The sequence below is a fragment of the Oratosquilla oratoria genome, unplaced genomic scaffold, assembly GCF_046742065.1.
Source record: "Oratosquilla oratoria isolate Oo_2021 unplaced genomic scaffold, ASM4674206v1 SCAFFOLD45, whole genome shotgun sequence".
Taxonomy (NCBI): domain Eukaryota; kingdom Metazoa; phylum Arthropoda; class Malacostraca; order Stomatopoda; family Squillidae; genus Oratosquilla; species Oratosquilla oratoria.
The window spans coordinates 1,969,868-1,997,545 of NW_027467710.1; the positions used below are offsets into that span (position 1 = coordinate 1,969,868).

The following is a 27,678-nucleotide window of genomic DNA, read 5'->3' on the forward strand; positions in this document are numbered from 1 at the left end:
TTAGGCTCAGTACCAGCCTTGGAAGAAGCAGCATGCTTGGGAGTCATTGCAGGGTATGAAAACACAAAGTTCAGTGCAAAGAAACAAAAACAAAATTGCACACAGCACAGCGTAAAGTAGTACAGTAAACTGCTCAGTGAGAAAACTTGAAGCGAAATGGCCATGAGAGAGAGACAAGGGAAGATGCTGCAGATCTGAGCATCGGTCAAAGCACTAATCACAGGCCAGATTACAAAATAGAAAGCTGTGATTCGTTGTCTCTCTCCATTGCATCAATCACAGCCCGTCTTACAACACACTTTGTCACCAAGATGGTACGCTTTGTGTATTCTCAACAACAGGATACGCAGGTACTGTATGCACATCGCATTCCAGATGTTTCTCTCTTTTTTTTTCTTTTCTTTTTTATGTGAGTTACAAGTTCAAATACCCCTGTATATGATTTTTTTTGCTATTTTACACTTGTTTTGTTGTTCCTAGACTAGGAAATAATATGTATTATTAATATTTTAATGGTTTTAATGAAAAATTTTGGGTGTTCATATATCTCGATTTTTCTATAATTTTCCAGAAACTCCGCAATATATTTTCCATATTTCAAAAATCCGCAAAGTCGTGAATCCGTGATAGTTGAACCATGAAGTAGCGACAGATCACTGTATATATACACACACACTATCAATAGAATTATGAAGGGAATGGAAATCTTAGATAAGAATGATTTATTGAAATGGGACAGTGGAAAAACAAGAGGACACGAAAAGAAACTAAAAAAGATAATTACAGAAGAGATCTGAAAAAAATAGCTTCCCACACAGAGTGATAGACACTTGGAACAAATTAGACAAAGATACAGTGTGTGCAAGCACTATTCAAGATTTTAAGAAAAGTCTTGATGCTGAGAGATACAAAGATGGGTCACCAGGAGCATAGCTCCCTTCCCGTATAATACAACTAGGTAAATACACACACACACATACGTCGGATACATGGCAAAGATTGGAACTACGGAAAAGAAGTACAACTTTCGTGGATCTCAATGACAAGGGAGTACCTTGTTGTATTAGTAGGGAAAGGGGAAAGCATGTGGTGTAGTGGGAAGGTGAAGAAATAGGGGAAAGGGAGGGATTACTGAGGAAAATGGAAGGAAATGAGGAAGGGGACGAATGGGCCCCGGATCTTAGGAGAGGTGTAAACAAACGGGGGGCAGAATACACAAGGAAGCAGAGGTGTCAAGAGCAGAAATATAGATAATAACAGCTCAATAGAAAGAGAAGATAACTGATTTTATGGATTTAATGAGGGAGGAGGTGGCAACCTCCCCTGACTAGTAAATCTAGAGGAGCAACTAAAAAAAATGAACAAAGAATGGGAGATTAGGTTTAACCAATTAACTCTAGTTACCGAAAGAGTTGATAAACTGGAAGAACTAAAGAAAGAGAATCAATGTCTAGCTAAAGAAATAGAAGAATTAAAAGACAGTTAAGAGAAGTAAAGGAAGAGAATGAGGAATTAAAGAGGAATAAAGAAAATAAAGAGTCCATAGCAAAAGAGGTAAGTGATTGGAAAAAAGTACAAGAGAACAATAAAAATTGGATTTAGAGGTATAATGGAACAGCAGATGAAAGAACAAACTAAGGACACAGTTATTAAAGTGATGAGGGAGGAGAATATAGTAAGAGACTTGGCGAATAAAAAGAAATGTATGATTATATTAGGGATGGAAGAGAAGTATAATCCAAATAGGACTACAAGAATAAAGGAGGAAAAGGAAAAAGTAAATAAGATAGAAGTGGTTCAAGAAGATGAACCAGAAATAGGGAAACAAATAGAAGAAATGTCTAGACTAGGGAAATACAATACAGATAAGACCAGACCAATTAAGGTTAAATTCAGGTCACAAACAACAGCAGAGAATATCTTAGCTAAAACAGGGCAACTAGCGTACAGGGAGTAATATAAACAGGTATGGATAAAAAGAGAAATGAATAAAGAGGAAAGAGAGGATGAGAAAACAAAAAGACGAAGCTAAGGAAAAAAACTAGAAAAGAACAGTCAGAAAAAGAAGACTGTATGAAGGATTGGTTGTGCCGACAGCACTGTAAAGGACAGAAACATGGAACATAAGCGGAAAGGAGTTTGAATGTGTTTGAAATGAGGTACTTGAGAAGTAAGGTGGGGGTTACTAGGCTGGATAGAGTGAGAAACGAGGATGTGAGGAAGAGAGCGGGGGTGGAAGGGGAGTTGGGAGATAGGGTTGATGAAAGAGTATTAGGATGGTTTGGACACATGGAAAGAATGAGTGAAGAAAGACTAGTAAAAGAGGTATGGAAGGCAGATGTGGAGGAAGTGAACATGAGGGGACGTCCTAGGATGAGATGGATGGATGGGGTGAAGGGGACTTTGGGGAAGAGGGGAATGTCTGTTGAGGAAGGACGGGAGGGGACAGAAGACAGGGGTGAATGGAGAATGGTTGTATATGGATGATGCTGTGATGCATGAGGTGGAATGGGTGGGAGGATGGGGGGGTGAGGTAGTATGTGTGAGCAAAATTTGACAGAGCCCAAAGGGATTTCTTCCCATCTTCTTTTCTACATGGGGGGACGGAGAGGGGGGGGGTCACCAATTTAATGAAGTGGCCTTGTTGTGGATGTGCTGTGCCTTGCGACACTGCCTCTGACCCAGGGCAGTAGACAAGGTGCAGGGATGACCCGTCATCCAGGAGGTGCTAAGATAAGAGGGGGGGGTGGAGTGTATTTAGGGACGGAATGGGTAGGAATGGTTTTATGCCTTCTTTTTGACTCCCTTGTAAAGGGGAAAAAGCCTTGGTATATGTATGTAGAAGCAGATCAAGTTTGTTGTATATGGTCTTCCTTGTCTGAATCCAAATTGATTTGGATTCAGTATAGTTTTTTCTTCCAAATGTTTAACCCATCTATTTTTGATTACCTTTTCGCAAATTTTTGCTACTGTGCTTGTCAGGGAGACCAGTCTGTAATTTGATGGATCTTCCTTGTTTCCTCCCTTTTAAGTCAGTACAATGTTTGCACTCTTCCAGTCCTGTGGCACTTTTCTTTCTTGAGGTGAGAATTTAATTATTTTGTATATTTTATCTGTTAATTCTTCCATGCATTCTTTCAGTGTACAATTTACAATTCCGTCTGGACCATGTGATTTTCTGACATCAAGGGTTTTGATTTGGTTGCTGATTTCCTTCTGTGTTACAACTATTTCTTTCATTGAGGGGGATTCTCTATTTCCTCACAGTTAGGTGAGTTTTCTATTGTGAATACTGATTTGAAGTGGTTGTTCATAATTTCAGCCATTTCCAGTTCTTCTGTATATTCGTATTTACCTTGGCACAGCTTTTCTATTTCTTGTTTATTCTTCAGTTTGCCATTTACATACCTGTAAAATAGTTTGGGTTCTTCCTTGCATTTTTCTATTTAGTTTCTCATTTCATCTCTGCATATTTTTATATTTTATATTATTACTTTTTAGTTTGATGTACATTAGCCATTTCCTTGATTTCTTGTCTTTTTTCCATTTCTTCCAAGCTTTATCTCTTTTATCCATTTTTGTTGTACCAGCTTTTTATATATTTTTTCCCTTTTTTGTTGTTGTTGTGGTACGCATTTATTCACTCCCTCATTATAAATTTCTTTTAGCATATTCCATTTCTCTTCTATCTCTGTTTCTTCATTTTACATCTCTCCTCTTTGCCTCCTTTGTCTTGTGGTGTACTTTTCTTTATACCTCTCATATGATTCTCTTGTCCTGTTTTGTATCCAATCTGTGAATGCTCATTTCTTCTTTTCTACAGCCTTCTTTGCTTCATCATCCCACCACTCACTACCCTTCTATTTCCTCCCATCCACCTTGTTACATGCACCATCTTTGCACACCTTGTGACTCCCTCCTTGAAATATCCCCATTCCTCCTCCACTCCTAGTTCTACTCTATTCTTGACTCCCTCCCACTCTTCTCTCAGCTTCTTGTCCTCTTTTTCTTTCTCATTTAAGCAGTTTATTCTAAGTACCTCCCTACCTTCTGTCCTTTTCCTCTTTCTCCATCTATCCTCCACTCTCAACTTACACCAAAAAATGATCTGATATTCCACCACTCTTCCCTAAAAACATGTGAATCCAAAACTCATCCTACTCTTCTGTTTACCACTGTATAGTCTATTAAAGCCCAATCTACCACTCCCATGTATATTTATAATTGACTTTCTTCCTAAACAAAATATTTGCCATCATCAACTCTCCAGGCACATCTCCACCATCATATCTCCACCACAATCTTTTCCTGGAACTCCACATTTCCCAACCACTCCTTCTGTTTGTTCATCCCCAACCCTAACATTGAGATCTCCCAATACCACTTCATTGACATTTCTCCCTAAACCCTCTATGCATTAATTTTTAAATCTATCCAAAAAGCCTCCCTTTCTTCTACACTCTTCTCACTACCAGGGCCATATGCACTTACAAAAACCCACATCTCCCTTCCCAGTTTCACCTTCATCCACATTAACCTTGAAGAAACCTATAGGAGTGGAGCAGTTTTGTTCCAAAAATTCTGCCTGCCTATTGCAAGTGGGTAGAGCTTATCAGTGAGCCAAGAATTAATCTTTTAAGTCTCATGTTAGTTATGTTAGTTAGGAGGGAGGTTTTTTGCCATCCATGGACCTGACCACAACATCTTTTGATCTGCCCTGTGTTACCAGTAATACTTAGGATCTGAGAGCAGAAACCATAGCCCAGATAGCTATCCTAAATAAATCTGACCACAACATCTTTTGATCTGCCCTGTGTTACCAGTAATACTTAGGATCTGAGAGCAGAAACCATAGCCCAGATAGCTATCCTAAATAAATCTGGCTGGCAAATGAAGGTGCCTCTGCTTAAGGGTCAGAAGAAGCTTCTTCACTGGGCATTGACTCTTGTACCCAAGTTGGTAATATGGCAGTTGATGTTTCTCACTGAACACTCCGAACTGTTCTGGGTTCTTTTCCTTGACTTGTCTGGCTGTCACACATGGATTAGACTCTAGTTCATGTTTTACATTAGTTTAGCCTAATGCCAAGTCTTTTTAGGCCTCCCAGACCTCTTAGCCTTGCTATGGATGTGCTGTCTTGCTGCATTGCCTCTGACCCAGGGCAGTGGGCAAGATGCAGAGATGACCTGTCATTCAGGAGGAGCCAAGAAAAGAGGGAGGGAGGGGGAATGAGATTGGAGTATATGGAGATGAAATGGATGGGAGTGGATTTATGTCTTTGACTTTAATTACCTTCCTTGTAAGGGTGAAAAAACTGTTGTATATGTATATATATAAATATTATGTGTATCTAATGAGACATGAGTACCTTTTAAGATGGAAGATTAGCAATTTAATATAAGTTGTATGATTCTTTTTTATTTAGAAGTGTTTTTATTAGCTCTGATGTATTTACTTTGTTTTGTTCCTAGTTCTTTGTGGAAATGCAGTACTATGCAGAACAATTCCAAAAACTTCAGGAACACCACACAGCTTCAATGATATCTGATCACAGTCGCTCATCCCCCATCACATCGCCAGATGACCTGTCTACCTTCACATGTACATCTGCAGACCTTACTAGAACACCTGCCCTCAATGTAGAAGCAATGGCTAAACAGGTATTGTATTTTGCCTGGTACTTCATTCCTGGCATTGAAGCTCTCTATTATCATCTATAGGGTGTTCACTAAAAGGATTCACAAGAGTACTCACATGCAGAGTGAATACATTTTTGTACCACATAGTATATAAATATTTCTATATGTATATAAGAATATATGTGCATATGTGCTGTGTCTTGCTGCATTGCATCTGAAACGAACAGTGGGTGGAAAACAGGGATGACACCTTCATCCACAAGGGGGGTGGGGGTGAAGGAAACAAATGGGTAATGGATGGGAATGGGAGGGAGGGTTGCCATGTAAATGAAATTGTGGGGGTAAACCAGCTCCAGCTGTAAGGCCATGCTTTGGATGTGCTGCATTACAGTGGGCAGGAGATAGGGATGGCCCTTCTTACATAAAGATGTAAGACAAAATGGAAACAAATGGGTGTTGGATGGATGGTGAGGTGGGTGCAAACCTTGACTTACTAACTCCCTTACAAGGGGTAAAAAGCCTATTGGTGGATATGTGCACATACAGTACTTGTCAAAAGTATGGGGTACCTAGCCCTTGCAGCCACATATTGATGACGAAAATAGGAAGGCATTTTCTAAGGTGAAATTATGTAGATAGAATGTATCTGGCAACCCCCTGCTGTCACACTTGGTCAACAGAGTGGAATGTGAGGGAGAACCCAGCCAGTCGCTCCCATGCTGGTGTAGGAAGAGCATTTATAGGTACCTCTCTTCAGGACCTTGCCTTTTTCACACTGTTTTTCTTCATTTCCCTAGGGTCTGTATCATTACCATGGTTCCTACAAAGGAATTAACTAAAGAAATAATTGCCCAAGTCATTGGACTAAAGAAGGCAGGCCATGGAACTAAAGAAATCAGTGAAATGTTGAAGGTGGCCAAGTCCAAAGTCAAGAGATACATGGTGTGATTTCAGGATGGAGGAGGGCTGGAGATACCATCCCAGTAACCTGGTGCAGAGGGTCCTAAGAAGACTTCTCCTTCATAGATATTGCTTTTATTAATGGATTTGACTCTAAAGAATGCTTTATGATGTTCAAAATCCTTGGAGAAGTCTTCTTAGGATGCCCTATCCTAGGTTTCTGGGATGGTATCTCCAGTCCTCCTCTCTCCCAAAATCGCACCATGTATCTCTTGATTTTGGACTTGGCCACCTTCAACATTTCATTGATTTCTTTAGTTCCATGGCCTGCCTTCTTCTAGTCCAATGACTTGGGCAATTATTTCTTAAGTTAATTTCTTTGTAGGAGCCATGGTAATGATGCAGACCCTAGGGAAATGAAGAAAACCAGTGTGAAAGAAGGCAATGTTCCAAAGAGAGGGGTTACTCTTCCGACAGCAGCGGAGCAACTGGTTGGGTTTTCCCTCACATTCCATTTTGTTGGCCCAGTGTGACAGCAGGGGGTTGCCAGATACATTGTATCTATATAATTTCACCTCAGAAAATGCCCTCCTATTTTCATTGTCAATATATGGCTGCAAGGGGTAGGCACTGCATACTTTTGACAAGTACTGTATTTACCTAGTTTATTGTACAAGGGAGCTATGCTCATATTGACCTGTCTTTGTATCTTTCAGCATCAAGTTTTTTCTTAAAATCCAAATTATTCCAGGTATCCAGTACTCTTTTTAATCTCTTTTATAGTTATCCTTTTTGAGCTTCTTTTTGTGTCCTCTTGTTTTTCCATTGTCCCATTTTAATAAATCATTCCTTTCATGATTCTATTAATAGTCAGCAGCAGTGGCGGCGCCAGGAATTTTTAGTTGGGGAGGCTAAGGGGGGGCTGAGCAAATTTTTGGGGAGGCTAATAGTAATATGATAATACACATATATTATCCTCATTTCAGAAGGGGAGGGGGTTAATGGTTGGGCTAGCACTGATGGCTGACAAATCTTTAGCCCTGGCAATTAAAAATTCCACTTAATAAAATTATTTCAATGAGTGTTTTAAATTTTCAACTTGCTCATTTCAGTTGAGGGGGCTAATGGGGGGGCTGGCCACTCTTTTGGACACATGGAAAGAATGAGTGAAGACTAGTAAAAGAGGTGTGGAAGGCAGAGGTGGAAGGAGTGAACACGAGGGGCCGTCCTAAGATGAGATGGATGGATGGGGTGAAAGGGGCTTTACAAAGGAGAGGAAGGATGGGAGAGGACAGAAGATAGGGGTGAATGGAGAAGGGTTGTGTATAGATGAGGCTGTGATGCATGAGGGGGAGTGGGTGGGGGATGGGGGTGAGGAAGTATGTATGAGAAAAAAATTTGACACAGCCTGAAGGGATTTCTCCCCATCTTCTCCTTTTCTGCATGAGGGGACGGAGAGGGGGGGGTCACTGAATTTATGAAGCAGCCTTGCTGTGGATGTGCTGTATCTTGCGACACTGCTTCTGACCCAGGGCAGTGGACAGGATGCAGGGATGCCCCGTCATCCAGGAGGTGCCAAGATAGGGAAGAGGGTGGAGGGGAGTGGAATATATGGGAAATGAAATGGGTGGGAGTGATTTCTATGCCTTTTTCTTATTGGCTACCCCCCATGTAAGGGAGAAAAAGCCTTTGGTATATGTATGTATATGTAGGTATTCCCACTTGGATTGTAAAAGGTAAGAAAAACGGGACGGGGATTGGGACCATTTGTTTGATGGTTGCGATGTATAGCAAATCTCCAATTTTCTCTTCTTTGCTGATGAGGTGTGAGGTGAAGGTGAGGAATGTGGCATGAGTGGAGGATGTGTAAGGTGGGTGTGGCTAGTAAATGCTTGCAGAGTGCTACGCACAGTTTTGCTGCTTTTCTCCTCTTTCTTTTTCCTTCTTGATTCTATTTCAGGCATTCACGGGCCCTCTATATTCTGCCGCTTCACTCTTTTGTTTCTTGTTAATTTTCCCATGATCACAGCAACAATACAGGGCGAGGAATCAAAATTGTTGCATACAGTGAGAGCGCCAGGAGTGACATCACTTTCATTTGACCTTTTCAAGACTACTGGTGCCCTGTCCACTGTCTTTGTGGGTTATGCTGGTGGGAGGAATTACCAAATATCTCCATAAAGACAATTCTGTAGCAAAAAACGAAATAGTTACAGAAATGTTGATGCTATTTCAATATACAGAATGTGTTTTTTTCAATGGGGTTGCCAGAGGTTGCCAATATTTTATGTTTTATTCTGTATAAAAAAGAAAATAGAAACGAAATACAGTTGCACAACTTTGTATGAGTGTTGCCACCATCATGGAGATTCTTTTGAAATGTTTACCTAAAATTTGCTCATGTATCAGAATTTTTTCTAAATATTGCTGGTGACGCTCCCTTAAAGTTTTCCCAATTATCTTTTTGAAAGAACTTTCTAAGTTTCCCAAAGTCTGTTTTGTTATACATCAGTCTTTGTTTTCTGTGTTTCTCATTTCTCTCCATATATATTTCCTATTTTAGTTCGAGTTCAAGTAGTATGAAGTCACTCTTCCCAATTGGTGTTTTGTATTAAATTGTATCCACAATTTCAGGCTCTGATGTAAATATTAAATCTAGTCTCGATGGTTCTTCATTATTTCTATATCTGATATTTTCTTTTACCCATTGAGTCATTGTGTATTCAATGGTCATGTCCAGTAGTATGTTTCCCCAAAGGTCCTCTCCACCCTTCACTGTCATCTCCCAACATATTTCTTTAGAGTTAAAATCACCCATAATTACTAGATTTCTTCCTTTCAGCATTTCATTTAATTATGACTTGTGTCTTCCAACATTTTGAAAAGGTCACTCGTTCCAAGAACATGTTTTTGGGGGTACATAGATCACCACATATTTTCTACTTTTCATATCACTATGAGAGGGAGGGTGGGAGGGGTGTGGAGTGTATTTAGGGATGAAATGGGTGGGAGTGTTTTTATGCCTTTCCCTTTTTGGCTACCTCCCTTGGAAGGGGGAAAAAGCCTTGGTATATGTATGTATGTATGTATGTCACTATTTTCAACTGTCATCATTTCCACATTATTTTCTCCTGTGTTTAAGGTCACATGTAACAGGAAACGGATGAGTTAAGGGTGGAGGTAAATTGTAGAATGAGGGAAGCAACCATATGTCTAGGGGGAATGATGTGTCATGAGAAATAGATATCTGGGGATGGATCTAGAAAGAAGATTGTATGAATGGGTGATTGTGTCTACAACACTATACAGGCAAAGACTTAGAATTTAAGGGAGGCAGAAAGGAAAAATTTAAATGCATTTGAGAAGTATGTAGGGTGTTTCAAGGATGGATAGTGAGAAAAGAGGAGATGAAGAGAAGAGTGAGGGTGGAAAGGGAGGTGACAGATAGGGCTGATGAGAAAATACTGGGGTGGGTTGGGCATATGAAAAGAATGAGTGAGGAAAGATTAGCAAAGAGTGTGTGGAAGGCAGAGCTAGATGGAGTGAACTTGCTTTTTGTGAGTATTTTGTTCAGGACATACTGTATTTGTGATAATTTTTCATGTTTTGAACCCATAGGTTCTCTTATTTTGTAACATTTAGAGAATTCAGTTATAGATACTTAAATTTTTATTTTCTGGTTGCAATCATAAGTAACTATGAGGCTGTTATTTCTTGTTGCAGGATGCCCTAAGTTCCCTTAACTGCAGCAAGCTGAGTCCCACCAATGAAGACTTATCAGATGTGGAAGGCAGTGTGTTCGACTCAACTGTGAGTTTGTATGGACACCTCCAGACTGAAATGATAAGAACATTGGCAAACTATGTGGTTACAGAAGTGCGGGCTCGTAGCCAGCCATACCGAAAAGACAAATGGTTTAGTATGGAGCATAATGCAAAAGAACCTAGCCCTTCCTTCTGCCCATTGTTAGAAACTCTGGCTCGCCACCTGGCCACCTTACGAGATACTCTTCACCCTCTTCTCTTCACACAGCTATGGCACATAATTGCAGATGCCCTAAATAAGGTAAAACAAAAAAGTTAACATTTAATAAGCTGCAAGGAGTAGAAAATGTAAAATTTCATCAGTTTTCTAACAGATTTCTTGTTCCATCACCACAATCATAGGCCTCCCTCTCCTTTAAACTCGACAGCTACTTAAAATACTCAGCTCATCTCCCTCTCACATCCTGCTCTTCCAGTGACAACTGCATATCTGCTCCCTATACCTTTCATCTCTACCTGACTCACCTTTTGGCACTCATTTTAATTTTTTTCCATAATATTTTTTATTCAAAAAATCTTAAACATCTACATTCATATCTGCTCTTCCTTTGTCCTCACCTTGCAGTTTGTTTCTACCCTCTTTACTCTGTACCTCTCATATGCTTCCTCAGTGACTCATAATTAATAGGCACCTACAAAAAGTGATCCTGCAAGAAAAACACCAGAGTCATCTCCCTGCCGTCCATCTTCAAATCCTGTTGACTTCCTTATTTTCATTCGAAGATCCCTGAGGGCTCGATACTTAGTCTTTGGACTGGACCCAGTATCTCTCATCACTCATCATCAACCTCATTAGTATTTCCTCTACCATATAAACACAAGGAGAGCTGGCAGCTGGTAACTGCTCCCTTGAAGATATAAACTTCACAGAAAGTAATAAACTTAATGAGGTATTCGCTAGCTGTTGTCTCAGCAGCAAATGAGTTCTCTAGCTGAGGTCACAGAGCAGACTGAGCTGAGGTCACAGAGCAGACTGAGCTGAGATCATGAAGCAGACTGCACTGAGGTCATGGAGAAGATTGAGTTGAGGTCATGGAGCAGGCTGAACTGAGGTCAAGGTCTTTTTTTTTTTTTTTTTTTTTCCTTTGGAGTATTGTCCCATTCTATGTACTTCTATTCCTTTTTTCATTACTTGTCCCTCTTATATCTCTTTCAGGATTTCTTTTGCGATTTCTTTCTCCTTTTCTCTTGGGTATCTAGCTACCTTATGTTTTTCTTTAATCCCATAAACTACTATGCACTTTTTTTTCCACTGTGTGTCTGACCCAATTTTATTTCTCCTTAATTACTTTAATTACGGTTTCTTTAGGATTTTCTTCCACTTGTTGCTGTACTATTTCTTTAAAGGTTATTTTTTGTTTTGTTCCACTTTCCATTGATTTTTTATTTCTTATGTGTGTACCTAATTGTACTACATAGGAAAGGAGCAACTCTTGTGGGGTCATGTCTCTTACTTTCCAATTTATCATATTTCACTTCAAATTCATATATGGTTCTAACTTGGGCTATATACTTTTCAAGCTCATGCTTGGATTTGAATTGATGATAAATAGCTTTATGGATTGCATGACTCTACTCAGTAGTTTCTACCCAGCATTCTGGCCAGATGGGTCTATAGTATAAGACACCTGGTGTGGAGGCATTAAGAAAAAATAGTTAAAGCATATTAGTATAATATAAGGCTTCAGTTTTGTCAAAGAAGCATCCATTGTGATATGAGGGGAAATATCATAATCTAATTTGATGATGGTTTTCAGTTTGTATATGAGGAGGTAATTCTACAGAACCACTTTAATGAAGCTGGAGCAACTCAACTACAATATGACATGTTTCAAGGTCTCTTTCCAATCTTTGGACAGTTCACTCAGAAGCCAGAGAATTACTTTAAACTGTAAGTTATAATATAATATTCATAATTGTATAATATAGTAATAGAATATAATATTTATATAATATATAATGAGGAAAATGGGGGAGAAATGAGAAAAGATGAGGTGAAAGCAGTGATTAAAATAAGGAGAGCAGGCAAGGCACCTGGGTTAGATAGGTGTCATGTGGAGTGTAAAAAAGGGAGGTACAGTGATGGTGAACTGGGTGGTGAGGTTTAATGTTTGTCTAAAAGAGGGTAGAGTGCTGGAGGAGTGCCTGTATAGTTCCGCTTTACAAGGGAAAAGGGGACATGTGAATGTAGTAGTTTCACAAGGATCAGTTTGCTGAGTGTAATTGGGAAGGCTTATGGGAGGGTTTGGAGAGAAACAGAGGGACTAATTGGTGAGGAACAGTGTGGGTTTAGCAAAGGTCAGGGTTGCATGGATCAAATTTTTGTGGTAAGACAGATATGTGACAAAGCTTTAGGAAAGGGTAAGGATGTTTTTTGTACCATTATGGATTTGGAAAAAGGTTATGACAGGGTAGACAGGAAGGCAGTGTGGAAGATTTTGCAGATATATGGGATTGGAGGAAAGCTGTTGAGAGCAGTTGAGTTTTTATGAGAGTAGTAGAGCCTGTGTAAGAATTAGAAATGGAGAGAGTGTTGTTTGAGGTAAAGGTGGGACTTCACCAGGGATGTGTCATGTTGCCATGGCTGTTCACTGTGTATATGGATAGGGTGGTGTGGGAGGTAAATGCAAGGGTAATGGGCAGGGGATAGAGATGGTTAAAGAAAATGGAGAAAAATGTGAGATCAGCCAGTTTTTGTTTGCTGACAACACTTCATTTGTAGCAGGATCAGAGGAGGGATTAAGGAAAGTAGTGACGGTATTTGGGAAGGTGTGCAAAAGGAGGAAGTTGATGGTAAATGTGGGTAAAAGTAAGATGATGAAATGTACAAAGGGAGAGGATGGCAGCAAATTGGAAGTATTACAGGAGAGAGACTGGAGGAAGTGGATAGCTTTAGATACTTGGGGATGCATGTGACAGGAAAGGGAGTGGAGGTAAAATGTAGATTGAGAGAAACAAGTGGTGGATTAAAAATTGTAATAAGAAATAGACATTTGGGAATGGAAACTAAAAGTGGTGGATTAAAAATTGTAATAAGAAAGTGGTGGATTAAAAATTGTAATAAGAAATAGACATTTGGGAATTGATACTAAAAAGTGATTGTATGAAGGGGTGATTGTGCCGACAGCACTGTATGGGGCAGAAACATGGAACATAAAAGAGGAAGAGTGTAAGTATGTTTGAGATGAAATGTCTGAGGAGTATGGTAGGTTACAAGTAAGGGTGGAAAACAAAGTGGGAGATAGGGTTAATGAAAGTATAAGGATGGTTTGGACACTTGTAAAGAATGCGTAAAGAAAAATTAGTAAAGTGTGGAAGGTAGAGGTGGATGGAGCAAACATGAGGGGGCGACCACGGATGAGATGAATGGATGAGTGGGGTAAAAGGGGCATAGAGAAAGAGGGGGATGTCTGTTGTGGAAGGGAGAAGACAGAAGATAGGGGTGTGTGGAAAAGGGTTGTGTATGGATGATGCTGTGATGCATGAAAGAGAGTGGATGGGGGATGGGGGAGTTGGGGAGTGCTAATGTGTGAATGATATTTTGACAAAGCCTGAAAGGATTTCTCCCTGTTGTCTCTTTTTCTGCATGAAGGGACAGAGAGGGGATGGTCTCTGATTAAATGAAGTAGCCTTGCTATGGATGTGCTGTGTCTTGCTGCATTGCTTCTGACCCAGGGCAATGGGTGAGATGCAGGGATGACCTGTCATCCACAAGGAGCCAAGAAACAAGAGAGGGAGGGGAGTGAACGAGAGTGGAGAGAGTGGGGATTAAATTGGTGGGAGTGGAATTAGGCTTTTTAATTTTGGCTGCCTCCCATGTTAAGGGAAAATGCCCTTGGTATATGTATTTATAATGTTTCTATTATCTAGGGTTATCATTATGAACATACATACATATACCAAGGCTTTTTCCCCCTTACAAGGGAGGTAGCCAAAAAGGAAAAGGCATAAAATCATTCCCACCCACTCCATCCCCAAATACACTCCACACCCCTCCACCCTCCCTCTTATCTTAGCACCTCCTGGATGACGGGTCATCCCTGCACCTTGTCCACTGCCCTGGGTCAGAAGCAGTGTCACAAGACACAGCACATCCACAGCAAGGCCGCTTCATATATTCTGCGACCCCCCTCTCCGTCCCCCCATGCATAAAAGGAGAAGACGGGGAGAAATCCCTTCGGGCTGCGTCAAATTTTGCTCACACATACTACCTCACCACCCCATCCACCTCATGCACTGCCCATTCCACCTCATGCATCACAACTTCATCCATATACAACCATTCTCCATTCACCCATGTCTTCTGTCCTCTCCCATCCTTCCTCAACAGACATTCCCCTCTTCCCCAAAGCCCCCTTCACCCCATCCATCCACCTCATCCTAGGACGTCCCCTCATGTTCACTCCCTCCACATCTGCCTTCCATACCTCTTTTACTAGTCTTTCTTCACTCATTCTTTCCATGTGTCCAAACCATTCTAATACTCTTTCATCAACCCTATCTCCCAACTCCTTTTCCACCCCCGTTCTTCTCCTCACCTTCTCATTTCTCACTCTATCTAGCCTAGTAACCCCCATCATACTTCTCAGACACCTCATCTCAAACACATTCAAACTCCTTCTCTCTTCCTCTCTTATGTTCCATGTTTCTGCCCCATACAGTGCTGTTGGCACAATCACTCCTTCATACAGTCTCCTCTTAGCATCCATTCCCAATTGTCTATTCCTCATTACACTTTTTAATCCACCAAGGCATTTACTCGTTTCTCTCAGTCTACATTCTATCTCCACCTCCACTCCACCTTTTCCTGCCACATTTGCACCCAAGTATCTAAAACTATCCACTTCCTCCAGTCACTCTCCCTTAATGCTCACTTCCAGTCTACTGCCACTTTCACCCCTTAAACATCTCATCACCTTACTTTTACCCACATTTATCTTCAGCTTTCTTCTATCACACACTTTCCCAAACTCTGTCACCAACTTCCTCAATCCCTCCTCCGATCCTGCTACACGTGCAGTGTCGTCCGCAAACAACAGCTGGCTCACCTACCACTTTTCTCCATTTTCCTTAACCATCTCCAATCCCTGACCCACCACCCTTGCATTTACAAAGGATTACAAAGGCGGAGCATGCCAACAGGAGACCTTTTGATCCATATCTAGGTCGGATGCGAAAAAAAAAATCATATTAATAATGAAATAATAAATAAAAACTATAACAATGTAAATAACAAATAAAATACATAAATAAATGCATAGGTATAGTTAAATAATAAACAAACAGGTAAATAGTAAATAATAATAAATTGACATATAACTAATAATAAATGAAAATCAGACAGACAAATGACAACAAAACAAAAACAAATAATATAAGATAAATTATAATCATTACAGCATCTTACTTAGGTATTTATCTAAATGATTCTTAAAGCTTCGAACTGAACTACATTGCACTACCTATGCAGGAAGTTTATTCCATTCATTAACTACATGGTTGGCAAAGTTGTTTCTACCTACTTCCAAATTGAATCTATTTCCGGACAGCTTGAGACCATTGTTTCTTGTCTGATGTTCATTCAATGTGAAAATTTTGTCACTTTTGATGTCAATTCCCTTTAAAATCTTAAAGACCTGTATCAAGTCACCTCTGAGTCTACGCTTTTTTAGGGAAAACAGATTCATGTGTTTTAGTCGATTTTCGTATGATTTATTTTTGATATTTGGAATCAGTTTTGTGGCTCGCCGTTGTACTTTTTCCAGTTTGTCTCGCACTACCCTGTCCATGTACAAGTTGAACAGCCAGGGGGCGACATAACACATCCCTGACGAAGTCCCACCTTTACCTCGAACCACTCATTCTCTCCATTTCTAATCCTGACACAAGCTCTACTACTCTCATAAAAACTCTTGACAGCTCCTAGAAGCTTTCCTCCTATCCCGTATATCCGCAAAACTTCCCACAGTGCCTTTCTGTCTACCCACTTGTAAGCCTTTTCCAGATCCATAAAAGCCAAAAAAACATCCTTCCCCTTTCCTATAGCTTTCTCACATATCTGTCTTACCACAAAAATCTGATCTACACAACCTCTGCCCATCCTAAATCCACACTGTTCCCCACCAATTACTCCCTCTGTTCCTCTCCTAATCCTCTCAATCAAGATCCTCCCATAAGCCTTCCCAACTACACTTAACAAGCAAATCCCTCTGAAACTACTACATTCACACTTGTCCCCTTTTCCCTTGTAAAGTGGAACTATACAGGCACTCCTCCAGTCCTCCGGCACTCTACCCTCTCTCCAGCAAACATTAAATAACCTCACCAGTCAGTCCACCATCACTGTACCTCCTTTTTTTAGACATTCTGCATGGCATCATCCAGACCAGGTGCCTTACCTGCTTTCATCATCTTAACAACTGCCTTCACTTCATCCTTCCTTATTTCTCCTCCATTTTCTGCACTCATCACGGTCATTTTCTTAGCATTTCCCACTGCAGCTATCTTTCCCTCCCTATCCTCCTTCACATTTAGCAACTCCCTAAAAAAATTCTGCCCATCTTCCCCTTACTTCTTTTCCATTATCATCTCTCCATCTGCACCTTTTACCTTTTCTTCTCTACTTGATTCGCCTCGTCTCCCTCTCTTAATTTCTTTTCAAAACATCTTTTTATTACTTTCAAAGTTTTCTGTCATACTCTTACCCCTTTTCACATCTGCTCTCCTCTTTGCCTCCTTTACCTTTTGCTTTACTTCTCTTTTCTTTGTACCTCTCATATGACTCCCTCGTCCTATTTTGTAACCAATCTGTGAAAGCTTGCTTCTTCTCTTCTACAACCTTCTTTGTTTCCTCATCCCAGCATTCACTACCCTTCCTTCTATTTCCTCCTGTCCTTCTTGTTCCACACACCATCTCTGCACACTTTGTGACTCCCTCCTTGAACCATCCCCATTCCTCCACTCCTATCTCTACTCTATACTTAACTCCCTCCCACTCCTCCTTCAGCTTCTTCTTGTACTCCTTCTCCTTTTCATTTAAAGAGTTCACTTTAAGCACCTCCCTACCTTTTGTCCCTTTCCTTTTTCTCCATCTATCCTCCACTCTCAACATACCTTCCACCAAAAAATGATCTGATATTCCCCCACCCTCTCCCCTTAGCACATGTACATCCTTAACTCTTCTTATCATACTCCTATCTACTACTACATAATCCATTAATGCTCTACCACCCTTCCATCCACCACCCTCTTCCATGTGTACTTATGCTTGACTTTCTAGCATCAACTCTCTTTCTAGACACATCTCCACCAGCAACTCTCCACTACAATTCTTTCCTGGAACTCCACATTTCCCAACCACACCACCAATTGGATCATTTCCTACCCTAGCATTAAGGTCTCCCAGTAATATTACATTGACATTTCTCCCTAATCCCTCTATGCACTCATTTAAATCTATCCAAAAAGCCTCCCTTTCTTCCACACTCTTATCACTGCCAGGCCCATATGCACTATAAAAACCCACATCTCCTTTCCCAGTTTCACCTTCATCCACATTATCCTTGAGGAAACCTCCTTTCACTCCACTACACGTTTACCTGTCTCTTCACTGCTAGTATAGCCACACCTTTCCTCCCTTGCCCTCTCTTCACTCCTGATAACCTCCCACTTACACTCGCCCTTCCCTTTCAACTTAGTTTCACTCAAAGCCAACACATCCATCTTTCTTCTCACAAACATACTACCTATCTCTTCCCTTTTACTCTCATCTATACCACATCCATGCACGTTAAAAGACCCAAACCTTAGGGTGCTGGTCGGAAAAATCCCAGACCCTCTTATGCCTTTACTTTGTTTAGGAATGTCCCCTGTGGGGCTACAGGGAGAAGGATGCCTGGTCCCAATCCCCATCCCTTTTTTCTCGCCTCTTACGATCCAAGTGGAAATACTTGGTGGCAGTATTCTTTTCCCCCACCACAGGAACATGTTATGAATATTTATATACCACCCACCCACTACATGAATCCCTTTAGGCTACAACCCTAAACTCCAACCTATTAACTCACAAACCACACACTGGCAGGTGACATTCATTCCCAAATGTCTATTTTTCATTACACTTTTTAATCCCCGAAGGCAATTACTTGCTTCTCTCAATCTGCATTCTACCTCCACCTCCACTCCTCCAATTTCCTGCCACATACTCCCCTTGTACATCTCATCACCTTATTTTACCCACATTTATCTTCAACCTCTATCGCACACCTTCCCAAGCTTGCTCCATCACTAACTTCCTTAATCCCTTCTCTGGTCTTGCTACAAGTACATGTTATCAGCATACAACAACTGGCTTATCTCCTATTTTTTTTTTCCATTTTCTTTAGTCATCCATATATAAGTTGAACACCCAAGGTGACATAACACATCCATGGTGAAGTCCCACCTTTACTTCAAACAATTCACTCTCTCCATTTCTAATTCTAACACAAGTTTTACTACTCTCATAAAAACTTGACTGCTCTTAAGGGAGTGTCGCATCGTTTTATAGAGTTGGTGATTTTTTTTTTTTTTTTTTTCAAATGTGTTCAATGAATATAGGTATAAATACCCCTTACATTAGTGTGTAATTACTCAGGGTATTGTGTTCCTTCCATGTATATATAAGGCATAGTGAATATTTAATGAAGATATAGTGAGCTCTAGTGAAGCTCTAGTTACTTAACCCCTTCCATACGGTGCCGCACACGTAGGCGTCATGGACTTAGATCTCGGTGGCAGCAGCCAATGCCAGCCGTACGACGTGTCGTAATAATACTCGCATCATAAAATATAGTCACCGCTTATATCGATCGTTCTCTCTTCACCCGTGAATTTTGATAACCATAGAAAATGCGATTACAAAAGAATTAGAAAGAATGTCATTATGGAGGGGCGACTACAATAAATATAATCAAGACGCCGATATGGCAGCCTCGCGAATACACTCGCTCCCCATGACGCCTACGTGTGCGGCACCGTATGGAAGGGGTTAATGGAAAATCGTTCCACATCATTCAGCTTGGTATGAAATGAAAGCTTAGAGTCTGGGGAACAAATCTTATTGAATACATTTTTTCAAACTAATACCTCTGATTTTTTATTAATTTGTTTCTCTCAATAATTAAAAAATGCTGCAAAATTCAGGTTTCATAAATAAAATAAAATAAATCAAATTTTTTATTTTTTACTATAGAAAATAAAGAGCATGATGTTTTCTTTCAAATGAAACAAAAATAACAAAAACCCATAAAGAACAACCAAAGATATTACAACAGAAAGAACAAAAACATAAACTTTACAGGACGAGGGATTTAAATTTTTGCGACCATTTGTTTGATGGTTGCGAAGTATAGCAAATCTCCAATTTCCTCTTCTTTGCTGAGGTGTGAGGTGTGTGGCGTGGGTGGAGGTGTAAGATGGGCGTGGCTAGTAGATGCTTGTGGAGTGCTGGATACAGCTGTGCTGCTCTTCTCCTGTTTCTTTTTCCTTCTTGTTTCTATTTCAGGCACTCATGGACCCTCTATTCTGCTGCATCACTCTTGTTTCTTGTTAATTTTTCCATGATCACAGTAACAATACAGGGCAAGGAATAAAAAAATTTGCGTATGGTGAGAGCACCAGGAGGAACATCACCTTACTTTGACCTTTTGAAGAGTACTGATGCCCTGTCTGCTGTCTTTGTGGGGTATGCTGGTGGGAGGAGTTGCCAAATATCTCCATGAACACAATTCTGTAGCAAAAAAAAACAAAATGGCTATAGAAATGTTGACGCCATTTCAATATACAGAATGTGCAATGGGCTTGCCAAAGGTTGCCAAAGGTTGCCAATACTTTATCTATTTTATTCTGTATAAAAAAATAAAATGAAATACAGCTATATAACTTTGTATGAGTGTTGCCACCATCATAGAGATTCTTTTGAAATGTTTACTTAAAATTCGCTCGCTCATGTACCAGAATTTTGCAGATGATCACTGGCGACAGTCCCTTAACAGCTTTCCTCCTATGCTATATATCTGCAATACCTCCCACAGTGCCTTCCTGTCTACCCTATTATAATCCTTTTCCAAATCCATAAAGGCCCATAAAACATCCTTACCTATTCCTAAAGCTTTCTCACATATCTGCCTTACCACAAAAATCTGATCCACACAACCCTTACTGCCCTAAACCCACACTGTTCCTCACCAATTACTCCCTTTGTTCCTCTCCTAATCCGTTAAGGGAGCGTTGCCAGTGATCATTCAAAAAATTCAGGTACATGAGCGAATTTTAGGTAAACATTTCATACAAAATTATACAACTGTATTTTTTTCTATCTTTTTATACAGCATAAAATAGATAAAATATTGGCAACTTCTGGCAACCCCATTGCATAAAAAATGTTCTGTATATTGAAATCATGTCAACATTTCTATAGCTATTTGGTTTTTTGCTACAGAATTGTGTTTATAGAGATATTTGGCAACTCCTCCCACCAGCATACCACACAAAGACAGTGGACAAGGCAGTACTCTGGAAAAGGTCAAAGGTGACGTCGCTCCTGGCGCTCTCACCGTATGCAACAATTCCTGGCGCTCTCACCGTATGCAGCAATTTTGATTCCTCGCCCTGTATTGTTGCTGTGATCATGGAAAAATTTACAAGAAACAAGAGAGTGAAGCGGCAGAATATAGACAGCATGATATTCTTCCGATTTTTTCTTTCCCTGACAATGATCTCAATTTTTTGTCATTAATTCCTGATTGTAATAAACTATCCTGTTAGAAAAAAGAAAGAAAAATGTGGTCGAATAATTTTTGGTTGATGTGAAGTTTTGGGCGATTTGTATGTCAGCTGTACCTGTTTAAGTGGTTTATTTTGTGCTGGCCCACAAATGATTCATATTGTGTAGCATTGCGTGGTGTGGTGCACATGTGTACATATAGCAAGGTGATGACTGGGGTAGATTTTATTTTGGCCAAATTAGATTGATAGCAACATCAACGAAACGGCTTACATGTGTTTGTTTACTAGCGATTCAGCTCAGGGACTCAGCCTAGGCCTGCAGCCCCCTGACCCCCATCGGGGGCTCTGCCCCTGGACCCCTGGCCAATGTAGATTTTTTTTTGGTTACCCACTATCATACCTGTATAGAGAGGACCTGTGAGTGCCTGAAATAGAAACAAAAAGGAAAAAGGGGAGAAAAGCAGCAAAGCTGCACCCAGCACTCCACAAACATTTACTAGACACGCCCATCTTACACCACACCACTCACCCTCACTTCATCAGCAAAGAAGAGGAAATTGGAGATTTGCTATACTTTGCAACCATCAAACAATTGGTCATGAAAATTTAAATCCCCCATCCTGTAAAGTTTTTTTTTTTTTTTTTTTGTAATATCTTGGGTTGTTCTTTAACCTCTTCACTCCGGGCCAAAATCTCGCGGGCAGCATTATCTGCCAGACGTACGATGTGTCGTAATACTTGCATCATAAATTATAGTCACCGCTTATATCGATCGTTCTCTCTTTCACCCATGAATTTTGATAACCATAGAAAATGTGAAGACAGTTTAGAGAGTATGTCATTACGCAGGGGCAACTACAATAAACATAATCAAGACGCCGATATGGCAGCCTCGCATATCCACTTGCTCCTCATGCCGCCTACGTATGCGGCACCATATGGAAGGGGTTAAGGATTTTTTTTTTTTTTTTTTTTTTTTTTTTTTTTTTTGAAAGAAAACATTGTGCTCTTTATTTTCTACAGTAAAAAATAAAAAATTTGATTTAATTTATGAAACCTGAATTTTGCAGCATTTTTTTAGAGAAACAAATTAATAATCAGAGGTATCAGTTTGAAAAAATGTATTCAATAAGATTTGTTCTCCAGACTCTAAGCTCTCATTTCATACCAAGCTGAATGATGTGGAAGGATTTTCCATTGAGTAATTAAAGGTTCACTAGAGCTCACTATATCTTCATTAAATATTAACTATGCCTTATATATATACTGTACATGGGAGGAACACAATACCCTGAGGAATTACACACTAATGTAAGGGGTATTTACACCTATATTCATTAAAAATAGATTTGGAAAAAAAAAAAAAAAAAAAAAAATCGCCTACTCTTTTAAAGCAATGTGTCACTCCCTTAAATCAAAACCCTCCCACAAGCCTTCCCAACTACACTCAAACTGATCCTTCTGAAACTACTACACTAACACTCTTCCAATCCTCCAGCCCTCTACCCTCTTAGACAAACCTTAAACCTCACCAGCTTGTCCACCATCACTGTAACCTCCCTTTTTTAGATACTCCACATGACACCCATCTAACCCAGGTGCCTTACCTGCTCTCATCATTTTAATAACTGCTTTCACCTCATCTTCCTTTTTCCTCCTCCATTTTCTTCATCACTCATTTTCTTAGTGCTTCCCACTGCAATTACCTTTCCCTCCTTCACATTAACAACTCCCAAAAATACTGCCCATCTTCCATTTACTGTTTCTTCCATTATCTCTCCATCTGCACCTTTTATTTTTTCATCTCTATTTGATTGGCCTCCCCTTACTCTCTTAATTTCCTTACAGAACATCTTTTTATTACTTTCAAAATTTTCTGTCATACTCTTAACCCCATTTCATATGTTATCTTTGCCTCTTTTATCTTATATTTTACTTCTCTTTTCTTTGTACCTCTCATATAATTCTCTTTTCTTTGTACCTCATATAATTCTATCCTTGTACCTCTCATCTGTGAATGCTCGTCTCTTCTCTTCTACTTTTCCTTCATCATCCCACCACTCACTACCCTTTCTATTTCCTTTTGTCCTTGTTTCACACAACTTTGCACACCTCGTGACTTCCTCCTTGAAACATCCTTATTCTTCCATTCCTAGTTCTATCCTTCACTCTCTCCCACTCTTACCTCAGCTCTTGTAATCCTTCTTTTCTTTCTCATTTAATCAGTTTACTCTAAGCACCTCCCTACCTTCTGTCCTTTCCCTTTCTCCATCAATGCTCCACACTCAATTTACGTTCCACCAAAAAATATCTGATATTCTACCACTCTCCCCTAAAAACATGTACATCCAGAACTCTTCTTACTCTTCTGGTTACTACTATATAGTTCATTAAAGCCCTATCTACCACCCTTCCATCCACCTCCCTCTCCCATGTGTACTTATGTTTGACTTTCTAAACACTGAATTTGCTATCATCAACTTTCTAGACACATCACCATCATATCTCCATTACAAATTTTTCCTTGAACTCCACACTTCACAACCACTCCATCTATTGGTTTGTCTCCTACCCTAGCATTGAAATCTCCCAATACCACTACATTGATATTTCTCCCATAATAATTTATGCATTCATTTAAATCCCTTTCCTCTACACTCTTCTAACTACCATGCCCATTTGCACTTACAAAGAGCCATATCTCCCCAGTTTCATCTTCATCCACATTAACCTTGAAAATCTTCCACTCCATCACATGCTTACTGTCTCTTCACTTATTAGTATAGCCATCCCTTCTGACACTCTCCTTATTACATTCCCAAACTCAGACTCTCCCCTCCCTTTCAACTTAGTTTCACTCAGTGCTAACACATCCATCTTACTTCTCACAAACAGTGCCTATCTCTTCCCTTTTACTCTCCTCTGTACCACATCCATGTACATTAAAAGACCCAAACCTTAAGGTTCTTTTTGGAAAACTCCCAGATACTTTTGCCTTTGTGTTTTTTTAGGAATGTACCCTTTGGGGCTACAGAAAGAAGGATGTTTAATCCTGTCCCCATACCATTTTTGTCACCTTTTATGACTCAAATGGAAACACCCAGTGGCAGTATTCTTGCTCCCCTACCACAGGGTTCAGCAAAAAAAGAAATGAATATTCAGAGAAGTGGTACAGGACAGTATAAAAGTGGGGGAAAGCATTGATTTTATATATATTCTTGTCTAATCAGTGAGTAGTTTTAGTATATGTCACTACATATTTATCACTATATCCCAACAGCATCAAGGAGTCTGCCCTGTTACTTACACTAGGACGTGCAACGGCTCTACTTTTGCGGGAGACTATTAGAGCATGGCGGGATGACAAAGAGAGCTTTAGCCTCAATGCCTCACCTGTCAAGGCTTTGGCAGAACATGGAGTGTCACTTCTACTACCTGAGGATGCTGATGTCATTCTCAACATTAGAACAAATATGGCTACACTGTAACTTCCCATGCCAGTAAACAGTCATCGCTGGCAGTCAGAGAAGTGTAAGACTCAAACCCAACATTAAGATGTCAGACCAGTGGGCACCAACAGTGCACTACATTATTATAAAAGAACCAATGTTATATTTCATTATAGCTATATCCATTCAGTCAGGTATTACTCTGCTAAGAGAATCAAGATTAGGCTGAACCTCTTGAATATGATGATGCCTGATTATATTTATTTTGTTGTAGCTGGGTAACTCCTGTATTCATTGAACAGGCTTGATTATGTTTTCTGTGACATTTATTCAGGGTGAAAGATTGTTGATTGATTTATGAATTTTTTGGCTTGAAGGCTAAGCACCGGAGCCAGTAGGCCATTCAGCACATTCAAGGTGAAAGAGAACGAGTATAATTGCAGAAACTTTATATTCTGTAAGGTGTGTATTGTGATGCATCATCATACATCCGGCAACCTGATGTGCACACTAATATTTGACTTGTACTGAAGAGGTAATACCCACTTTATGGTGATGCTTCCTGAACCGAATTAAATCTGATGTTCACCTACCCAGAACATTAATTGGTTATCACCAATTGAAAGGAGTTAAGGAAAACGGCATTGATTACCAAAATATTGTGCTTAGTTCCATGTTGACTTCTTTTTCCCTTACTTTAAAAAAAGGTAAGAGTACATTTTCTAGTAATTTGTTTTCTATTTCAGTAATTTAATGTATTCAAACTAAAGGTTATTAAAGATATCCACATACTTTGCCTTTTATTGCAATATTTCCAAATTTAAAATAGTTCCTTGACATAATCATATATTTTGAGAGACAAAAAATAGAAGCTGCCTATCAAATCTTTGCCATAACACAACATTGAACACTTGTAGAGTCCTTGTGCAGAACACTGGCTAACTTCTTAATGAAAAATAATGGTGGGAAAGGATTAGCACATTGGGTGGACTGCAGGAGTTTGCTTCTGGTATTAACCATTTTGATACACTTCTGAACCGTTAATATTTAATTGCCTCTTGTTATCTTCATCTCCACCAAACCTTGTGAGCCTTACTTTGTACAGACATGGCAAAACATGTTCTGAGCCTCATGACCTTTGTCTACATTAGACAATACTGACCTACATATGTCAAAAAGAAAAAAGAAAGAGGAAGGGGGGAAAATAAGATTAAGGTTAATTGTAGCTCTGGGTCTAACAATAGAACAACTTTGTAAAAAGTGTTTCAAATGTTACACTTCTTACCTTCAATAGTTCCTAAATTAAAACAATATCAGCTTGTATATTGTGTCTGCATTCTGTCATCAATTAGGAGCTGCCATGTTTTGCCACAACCATATGCCTTCAGAAGACAAAAATGCAAGTCTTCATTTGTTTACAAAAACTATCAAAATAATTGTTTTGAAAAAGTCCACCCCATTCACCCCCTTACATGCATTTTCTTGCAAAACTCTGACCTTACATTTAAACTTTCTCAATTTGGATCAAATAACAGTCGATAGAAAAAAAAATGTCTCAATAAATTTGAAATTACTTGTGTTGATGCTCCATATACCCAGTACAAGAGGATTAGTGATTTATAAAGTTAACAACATGTTACAACTATAAAACTTCCAAGGGTCTTCAACAAATATACTTTGTCACATAAATAAATATTTTGATATAAAATTCCCCAGTTCTGAACAGTCCCAGTAAAACACCTGATAACTGCTGTTCATTCCTGGGCTACTTTCAGGTACAAATAAGAACAGTTTTGCCAATGCTGTACATAAAGTTTGCTGTTCAATATTTTTCTTCATTATTATTACTACTACCATATTTTTTTCCTCAGATCATCAAATATTACAACTTTCTAAAGCGTTATATTTCAGTTGGTACCAAACTAAATGGTTTGTGTGACCAGACTCACAAGGTTCTGCAATGACATTCTCCCTAAGACTAGCAAACTATCCCACAACAGCCAGTATATGCTGCCCTCGACTACTTCTGCTGGTGACCTTTGGGCAGAGTGATAAGAGGCTCCACGCCGCCTTTCCACCTGAGGGATTTGGCAAAACTAAACTGAATTCGTTGATTTTAAACCAATTTGTGATTTGGTGAACGACTTATTTTGGTTTGACCCTGGAGCAGCAGCAGCAGCAGCACAAGAAGACTCAAGGAGGTGGCTGGGACTGTGAGTATGGGATTCAATGTCTTTGGTCTCGTGCTGACACCTTGTTGCATCCTGTAGAGGTGTACAGGTTCCTCTATTATGCAATATGTACAAGTGATGCCTCCATACAACCTGACCAGCTCAGCCTACACAAATAGTCCACTTGGTCGACTAACTCCACAATATTACCTGAGTTCTACAGCCCACAGCTTCCTTGATGTCCAGCTGCTCCACTTACTGCCACAGCTGTCATTGCCTAGCCAGGCAGTGACCTTATACCTCCCCCCTTCCCCTCCCTCCCCAGCTGCACCAGGCAAGGCGCTCTATGTACATGCCGAAGTTGTCTATGTACACGACCTCCTCAAAACCTCTCATAATTCACTAACATGATACTTACTTTCTTACTTGCACTTTATCACATTCTCACTTCATTTTACCTTCAAATACACTTATACATACAAAATATTACATTCAAGTACCTTTACTCATAAAATATACATGCAAAACTCACTTGTGTATGTACGTTATATGTAAAATTTCATACTATATATACTTCCAAATACAAACATCTGGCACACTCTCCTGCATAAAATCCATTCAATTGTGTACACCTGCTGCTAAGTATGCAGAAGATATTTCCTCATTATCATTGTAACATCCAAACTGAAACATCATATTACTTAAAAATGTCAACAATTGATTGGACAAAATGGGAAGAAAACACCACTTAACAAAACCTTGCACACTTGTCACACACAGGAGAATGAATCCAATTTTCCATTACAGGGTGTGCTTTATACAACGGAATAACTAATATTCTAAAAGACAGCACACTTTATACATGAGGAACAGTCACCTCTAGAACACACTACACTGACATAAAAAGAAGCATGCACACCACTTCAGT

At 39.7% G+C, this 27,678-nt stretch overlaps 1 protein-coding gene across 1 annotated transcript in view; it reads left to right on the forward strand.

The window, feature by feature from the left end:
• Positions 1 to 25,370, forward strand: part of LOC143023143 (RAD50-interacting protein 1-like) — a 45,305-nt gene extending 19,935 nt beyond the window's left edge. The window contains exons 8-11 of the mRNA XM_076181655.1: positions 5,472 to 5,660; positions 10,263 to 10,604; positions 12,121 to 12,254; positions 24,411 to 25,370. Coding sequence (XP_076037770.1) covers positions 5,472 to 5,660; positions 10,263 to 10,604; positions 12,121 to 12,254; positions 24,411 to 24,618 — 873 coding nt within the window. The 3' untranslated portion in view covers positions 24,619 to 25,370. The remainder of the gene's footprint in view (positions 1 to 5,471; positions 5,661 to 10,262; positions 10,605 to 12,120; positions 12,255 to 24,410) is intronic.
• The last annotated feature ends 2,308 nt before the right edge of the window (positions 25,371 to 27,678 follow it).